Below are 7,600 nucleotides of genomic sequence, written 5' to 3' on the forward strand. Positions count from 1 at the left end.
GTGCGGAGGGGAGGGGAGGGGAGGGGAGCTAGGTGGGGGGCGGGAGCCTGGGGCCCAGCCTAGGAGACCAGTCTCACCTGCAGCAGTTGTTGTTTCCGCACATGAGCACCTCGCGGCCCCCGCAGCAGATGGTGCAGTAGGACTGGTAGCCGTCGTCGTCGTACTGATACGCACACTCCAGAAAGCAGTTCTAGACAGCAGCGGGAAGGGTCAGAAACCACCAGGGCGGGTCCCAAGACGGCCAGGACGAAGGGAGGCTCTGCACCTGGCCTCACAGAGCCTGACTCAGCCCTGGAGACATGATCCTGCCACCGCCCTAGCCAGGGTCAGGCCCCAGGTGCAGATCTGGGCAGGGGAAACCTCATCTGCCTGGGCACTGCCGTGGACAGAACCAAAGAGCAGCCTGAGGGCAAGGCCAGGAAGGGGCTGCACCACCACCTGGGCCTTCGTGCAGCCCTGGGCTTTTCTCCTGGGCTCCCGAGGGCACAGCAACCCTGCTACACTCTGCCTGAGCTTGTCCCCACTGCTCTGCTCCCATCCCCACATCTGGGGACTAAAATGGGGCTTGAGAGAGGTAAAGAATCTTTCAGAGGAGAAAAATGAGAGCAAGTGAAAAGCTTGAAGCCCAAGGGCCCATGTCATCAGGACTCGCTTCCAGAGGAAGCTCTGAAGTCTATGTCACACGCATACCAGGTGTCACCCTGTACATGCCCAGAAGCGGTGGACACAGTCAGCCAGGGGCCGAAGGGCTGGCCTCAATGGCACCTCTCCTGGGCGGCTGGGCTCCTACCTTGCAGTTTTGGCACATTCCTCCAACGAAGAGGGGGTGTTCCAGGGTGACGTTGAGGCTCCCACAGGAGATGCAGATGTCTGTAAGCAGAGTGAAGGGATGGGGTGAGTACAACCAAAGGGCCTCTCCCTGCCTGGGCTGGAGCCCAGCACCAGACCAGCCACAAAAAAGGGGTGTGCCGGAGTGGCAGCCAGAAGACTCCAGGGTGCCCCACATAAAAGGGAGGCACTGTGGCCCTAGTCTCAGAACGCCATCATCTCAGAGCACCAATGCCACCATCCACAAACAGGGACGGAGTGACAAGAGGACTGAAACCTGCTCATGAGAAGCAGCCCTGGCTCCAGGTTACTCAGGAGGGATTCCTGGGGTAATCCTCAAGTACTGACCCCTGCCCCAATCCTCCCAGGCCGAGGGTCCTGAGCCAGATCCACCTGAGCCAGATCCACCAGCACCAGGCTGAGGGAGGCAGTGCTGGCATGAGAGAGGTGAGCAAAGGTGAAAGGCTGAAAGGGGACCTGTAGGTGAGTTCAATCACACCCAAGAGGGGCTGCCCTTCTGTAGCCACTGGGGAGTCCCACACCCTGAAGGCCAACCCACGCCATGGACAGGAGAGCAGAATCATGGCACCAGGAAGACAGATGGTGCATGAAGCACGGTGAAGGTGGTGTGACACTCAGGACATGGCCATGTCATTCAAACCTTCCTAAGGGCCTATGCTACTCTGCCCCATGCCACACTAGGAGTGCCAGAGTTCCCAGGCAACAAACTCACCCTCAATGTTCCGGCACTTCTGCCGCACCTCATACACCAGCCGCTCTGCAAGGGGAGGAGAGCCGGCGTCAGAGGAGGCCGCGCCTGCTCCTCGGATGCAGGCCTCCTGGTGCCACCCTCTCCAGAAGCAGGCCAACTACCTCTTGTGCGCTCATCAATAATCTCCTTGACCTTGGGCTTCTCTGTTGTGCTCTTCCGGGGCTTTTTGGCTGGTGGAGGTGGTGCATAGGCAGCTGCCTCAGGTTCCACCCACATGTCTGTGTACACTTCTTTGTAGGGATTCTTCTCTTCTGGAGCAGGAAAGCAGGTGCCAAGGTCAGTTACAGGCTGACAGGAAACCCCAGCCTCCTCCCCCACTCTCCTTATAGTGGGGTGCAGCCTGGTCAGTTCTAGCCAGTCAACAGAGAGCAGGTCATTCAAGTTCTTACCCCAGGGCAAGAGAGACCCCAGTCATTCCCACTGGGCCCCTCTGTGGAGGCCTTGGCAGCCCTCCCTAAGCATGGCTTTCCCAGCCCTGGTGTGGCTCTGCCTGGCGGACAGGGGTCCCAGAAGGCTGGGTGCCCTTATTTACCTTCTGGTGGCTCCAGGCCCTTGGGGCCAGAGGGCTGGAAGCCCCCCAGGGCCCATTCAATCATGGGCTTGTTCTGCACCTCCACGGCCTTGGCAGTGTCACTCTCGTCGCTGTCATGGCACACCGGGAACAGCTTCCCTGCACGGCTGCTGGCCACCTGGAGGGTGACACGCCAGGGATGGGGTTGTCAGGACAGGCTGGAAGGCAGATGGATCAGGCTCAAGGCCCGACTCTGAGTAGTGAGGGTGCCACAGATAAGATGGGAGGAACCGTCCAGGAGGTGGATGTGCATACAAAGGGGTGAGCAAGGTGGGGAGAAAGGAGTCACTGCCTCCTGGGTCTCCATTCTGCTCAGGCCCGACCTGCACTCCAACTTCCGGGCCTCCTAGTGCTCTAGGCTCCTCCTCCGAGCTTCCAGCAGGGACACTCACCTGAAGGACCTCGTAGATGGCTTTGCGGTACATGGGCTGCTTGTTGTACGTGGCCTGGTGGAACGCACTGCAAAACGAGCTCAGCGGCATCAGCTTCTCAACACACACCTGGGGGGACAAGCCAGGCCTTGTTTGCTGCGGCTTATACTTGCAAGCACCCACCCCATGCCTTGTAACTGGCAGGGGCTGGGAGCCTTGAGAGTCTCAGCCCTGGAGGGGACCAGATGCAGTGATAAATAATTACCCGATGCAAAGAGGAGTCCAGACCAAGAGTAGGGAAGTACCTGAGTGCAGGTGGAAAGGAATTCTAGTGAATTCCTAAAACTGGGCCAGCATCCTAGCTCTCTGAGCCACAGGGGCAACCTAATTATCCCTACGGCTTCTTCCACCCACCACAGGCAGAGCAGGGGTGAGCAGAACCCACTTCTATCACCCCAATTCCAGACTGCCCCCAGCCAAATCCACAGGCCCTGGGATCAAGAACCATCCCCCGCCCCAGGCTACTGCCAAACCCCACAACTCACCACTGAGAATTTGCCGTCTCCAAACCACATGACCCAGCGGGTGCCTTCAGCTGCTCGGCTCCGGCCCGTCATCCACCAAGACACAATGCGGCCTGGCCACCAGGAGAAGCCCCGCAGTTTCCCCCACACCAGCTCCCCAATGCCAAAGCCCCGGCCGTCCTGGAGCCCCAAGGAGCAGAAATCATTACACAGTGGTCACGAGGCCCTGCCACCCTGATCCCCCCATGGCAACCCCAGCCCTGGGCATCTGGGGAGCAGGACAGCCAGGAAGGAGCTCCATCTGAATGAGGCAAGACAGAGCAAAATCGGGGAGACGAAGATGCCCGGGGTCAGGTGGAGAGAGCGAGCGGCCCGTGGGAGATGGAGAGAGGAGAGCAGGACGGGAGGAGCTGGCAGTGGAAGGCCCCCGGAAAGAGCTGGCCACGGCTGGTGAAGAAGCCGCTCACCTCGTACTCTGGCTCATCATCGCCTGCTTTGGTGGCGTTCTTGTCCCCAGCATCGGCCCCCACAGGCTCAGGTGTGGTAGCCACAGTGGGGGATGCGGGGTCAGTGGGCTGCTGCACAGCAGGAGGGCTGGCCTCCTCCACCTTCTGAGACTCCCCAGGCCCCTGGTTTTCTTCCACAGCATTCATTCCTGCAATGACCTTGGCTTTCTTCTCAGCCTGGGGAAACAAAAAACAAAAAGTCTCTCCAGGACTTTTTGACCTCTCCAGGAATTAGCAAGGCCACCTGACACTCAAGGGGACCATGTTTGACAAAACCTGGGACAGTGACAGAAGGTCAAGGGCTGGAGAGAACCAACCAGCTGCCTTGCCGTGAAAAATGGAAAGATTTGAAGTAGAGAGGTGAACTCAAATCACGCAATTCCAGCCTTCTTTTCTGCCTTTTAGGAAACCTTCCTCCCAGATCTAATCTTTCTCAATCTCATCAGCGTATCAGTTGCCTACCCTATGATATGGAAATGTTAATTCTTTTTTTTTTTTTTTTTTGAGACAGAGTCTCACTCTTTCATCCAGGCTGGAGTGCAGTGGCGCAATCTCGGCTCACTGCAACCTCTGCCTCCTGGGTTCAAGAGATTCTCCTGTGTCAGCCTCCCAAGTAGCTGGGATTATAGGCATGCACCACCACACCCAGCTGATTTTTGTATTTTTAGTAGAGACAGGGTTTCACCATTTTGGCCAGGCTGGTCTCTAACTCCTGACCTCAGGTGATATCCCCGCCTCGGCCTCCCAAAGTGCTGGGATTACAGGCATGAGCCACCATGTCCAGCCTATGGAAATGTTAATTCTATCCAAATATTAATCAGGCACTATTGTTTAGACACAGATATTGGTTCCACCCTCTCCTAAGCCAGGCATGTGCCTGTAATCCTAGTTACTGAGCAGGGAGGATCACTTGAGCCCAGGAGTTCAAGACCAGCCTGGGCAATATAGCAAGACCCTGTCATCAAAAATTAAAAAAGCAGGGTGGACCCTCTTTTCTTCTCCACAATTTCTCTGGGCAATCAATCCCTCCTATTCCTGGTTTCCAGGCCACAATTCTAGTTTTGTGATGTCTGCTGATGATGAAATCACTGCTCTGGGTTTAAAAGCCCATCTCCCCAGCACATGCTCAAACACCACAGGAAGCTCCCCAAGAGCCTGCCTGTTCCCATGCTCAGACGCCATGTTGGAGTTCTTATGGATCACACCCAATGTGTATTGTTACCAGATTCGACCCCTTCTATGTGCACCCTTCAGATCCATAAATACATGTATTCATTCAGTTATTTACTGAGCAGGCACTATAGACCAGGCGTGCTCTCTGCCATCCCACCAACAAATTAATAAGCCAAACCCCAGTTATTCTCCCATTGCACAGCCTCCATCCTTTCACCGTATCACACTCGTCTTTCAGGCTACGATCCACGCGCCCATTCCTTCTCACAACCCGCTCCAGGATCCCTACAAAGGAGAATGAAATCCTTGATACTTAGCTCTGAGAACCATTAGCCTTTTACTGAATCTAGGAAATACGGCTCTCAGACTTCAAGGCTCTGCACCCATTTCCACCATACCAGATTCAGTGGGGAGAAAACCCCATTTTCTACATGCCTTTCAAAAGAGCTCCCCCAGGGGCCTAGAGCTGCAAATGCAAACCCATCCTCAAGGGTAAAGAGGATAAGCAAGCAACCTGGAGCAGGAAGAGCTCTAATCTGAAGTTGGAGCCTCTACATTCCTGTCAGAGCCTCACAACCAGCAGCTGACTTTGGAGCAGTCCTTTCCGGTAGGAGTTGCTCCAACATAAAAAGGCACTTGAATGGAAGGATTTCTGGTAAGCTTTTCTGACCTGTTTAAGAATCTGGTGTATATATGGACCAATGATTCCCAGGACTCTCCCAAAGCCTGTCAGTGGACCCCCCAGATCCAAGGGTCCCAGGTTAGGAACCTTTGTTTGAAGCTCAGTGGTCCAACGTATTGTCTTATAGATTCATTTAATGTCACTGAGTCTTCAAGTCTTTGCCTCCAAGCCACAGACCAAATCTGTTTCTTATGGCGATTCCGAAAACACTGAAGATGTTAAATCCTACTTTTTCCTCTGACTCAACAAATTCTAAAACAGGATAATGCATCCTTTGCCCCCAACCCCCAAACAGCTGGGAAAATGAGCTCATGGATGGCGGAATGAGCTCACGGATCGGACTGCGGGGGTGGAAGAATGTGGAGTAATTGCTCATCGCTCCCTAGTCCCACTCTCACCTGGCCAAAACTCTGCCATCTCCTTCCTACTATCAATTAGCCATCGCCTCCTCCCATAGAGAAGGTGCACTGAAGTGTGGACCCCGCTATGGGGGAGGGTGCCTCCCTTCCTGGGATCCTCAGCTGCGTCAGTTACCCTCGCAGAGGAGCCCACACCTCGCCGCTGCTTCTCACCCACCACGCCTTCTCAAGCTTCAGGCATGGGTGGCTGACCTAGGGTGATGCCTTGGATGATCCAAAGACCCTGTTTCCAGGCGTGGCGAGGCCCCTGAGCCAGTACAAGGTGTGCAGGTGGCAGAGGGCGGGAAGGGGAAAGGACCCGCTATCACTTCCTCGACAGCGGCAGCAGCAGGTGGGCTGGGCTGCTCCCCAGGTCTAGGAGTCGTGCCTGACACCACCCTCAGCACTCCCCCACGGCCCCTTTGTCTCTCTTCTCAGCCCCTTCACAGCGAGTTCCTGAACATTCTTCTTCCCCCACAACTTCCCCCAGCTTGTCAGATGCCGCGCTGCGAGCTGCTCAGCATCCCCAGCCCACTTGGTGCAGAACACGCACCCGGCCCGGTGAGGGCTGGCGGAGGAGGAAGGGGCCTCCATCAGGACTGGGGCAGTGGGGTGGGGAAGGAAGAAGGGGTGGGTTAGCAGCGGGAGGCCTGACGAAAGGGGAAGAAGGGGCAGCCGGAGCTGGGTGGGGAGGGGCCTCATTAGAATAGGCCTGTCTGGGGCGTAGGGAAAGCACCCCTTCCCCCTGCACTCCTGTCTTCCTCCCCAGGCAAACAATAAGAGAAACAGGGGTAAACTCGAGGCTCTCCCATTTGGGCTGCAGGCCGCTCACCCCCAGGGGGGCAGAGAAACCAGGCGGCATTCAAGAGACACCACACCATTCCCCACTCCCTGCTGGCTCACGGAAGCCCCTGGTCCTGGAGTCCGTCCAGCCTGGGAAAGCCACCGGGAACTCCGGTGACTACTGCCTCCTGTCCACTCCCATCTCCTCAAGCAGTTGTCCCGCCTCCACCTCCCCCTGCGACTGCAGCGCTTCCCATTCCAAAGGTCAGAGGTCTGAGCGCCACCGTCCTCAAGCCCATGCGGCCTTGGGCTACCCTGGTGTCACAGGCCGGCCCCCTGTCAGGGTCGCACCGTGCCCTCCCGCCCCCCACCACTTCTTTCTGGCGGCCTGCCCGGAGGCTTCCAGGAACTCGCAGGAGAGGAAGCTGTCCCTCTCAAGAGGCCGCAAGCTGGCAAGGCCCTGAGGAAAGCGTGGTCCCCCAGCCAGGAACGCAGGTCAACAGGGAAGTGCCAGGCACCCATCTGCCAGCTCAGCTGAAGCTGCCTCCAACCCAACTCCTGGGCCACCAGCTCCGCGTGCCCCAGCCTGCAGTTACCACTGCCCGGGCTCCCAGCCGGCTGTTCTTCCTGTCCCCCGAGGGCGCCAGGTGCCACTGGAGCCCTCGAGGAGTGGGGCCTTGGGGCTCGTGGGCAGGGAGGCGGCGGGCCAGCACTAAGTCAGCATCTCCAGAACTCGGGCCAGGCCGGGACGCCCCGGCTGCTGCGGGCTGGGGAGGCATACTTGACTCTTTTCAAACCCGGAGGGCTGCGAGGATCCTCCCACCGGCCCTGCCGCCTCCCCGCCCCCGGTCTCCCTGGGGCTCCGTCCAGGAACCTACCCATAAGGCCAGGTGCAGCCCCTCTGCAGTCGCGCTCAGGTGTGAGCCCCGGCCCTGAAGCTCTGGAAGTAGCTGCCCGTCTGGGGGGAGGGGAAGGGGGCGATGGGGCTGGGG

General features: G+C 57.6%; 1 protein-coding gene across 7 annotated transcripts in view; it reads right to left on the reverse strand.

Moving 5' to 3' along the window:
• The window catches only part of DNMT3A (DNA methyltransferase 3 alpha), a 116,035-nt gene that overhangs the window by 16,966 nt on the left and 91,469 nt on the right, over positions 1 to 7,600 (reverse strand). For 4 of the 7 annotated variants that reach the window (XR_001886513.1, XM_017876846.1, XM_017876847.1 and 1 more), the window contains 8 exons: positions 3,534 to 3,749; positions 3,088 to 3,246; positions 2,564 to 2,671; positions 2,133 to 2,289; positions 1,702 to 1,851; positions 1,562 to 1,606; positions 791 to 870; positions 78 to 190 (listed from right to left, as the gene is read on the reverse strand). Coding sequence is in view for 6 of the 7 variants with exons in the window: in XM_017876846.1 (XP_017732335.1) it covers positions 78 to 190; positions 791 to 870; positions 1,562 to 1,606; positions 1,702 to 1,851; positions 2,133 to 2,289; positions 2,564 to 2,671; positions 3,088 to 3,246; positions 3,534 to 3,749 (1,028 nt within the window). In the remaining variant the exon portion in view is untranslated. Of the gene's footprint in view, positions 1 to 77; positions 191 to 790; positions 871 to 1,561; positions 1,607 to 1,701; positions 1,852 to 2,132; positions 2,290 to 2,563; positions 2,672 to 3,087; positions 3,247 to 3,533; positions 3,750 to 4,923; positions 5,031 to 7,204; positions 7,427 to 7,486; positions 7,595 to 7,600 lie in introns of those variants that run through there. The other 3 variants (XM_017876850.1, XM_017876849.1, XM_017876848.1) reach the window with 3 other exon arrangements.

This window comes from Rhinopithecus bieti, unplaced genomic scaffold (assembly GCF_001698545.2).
Source record: "Rhinopithecus bieti isolate Rb0 unplaced genomic scaffold, ASM169854v2 scaffold_7681, whole genome shotgun sequence".
In the NCBI taxonomy this organism is placed as follows: domain Eukaryota; kingdom Metazoa; phylum Chordata; class Mammalia; order Primates; family Cercopithecidae; genus Rhinopithecus; species Rhinopithecus bieti.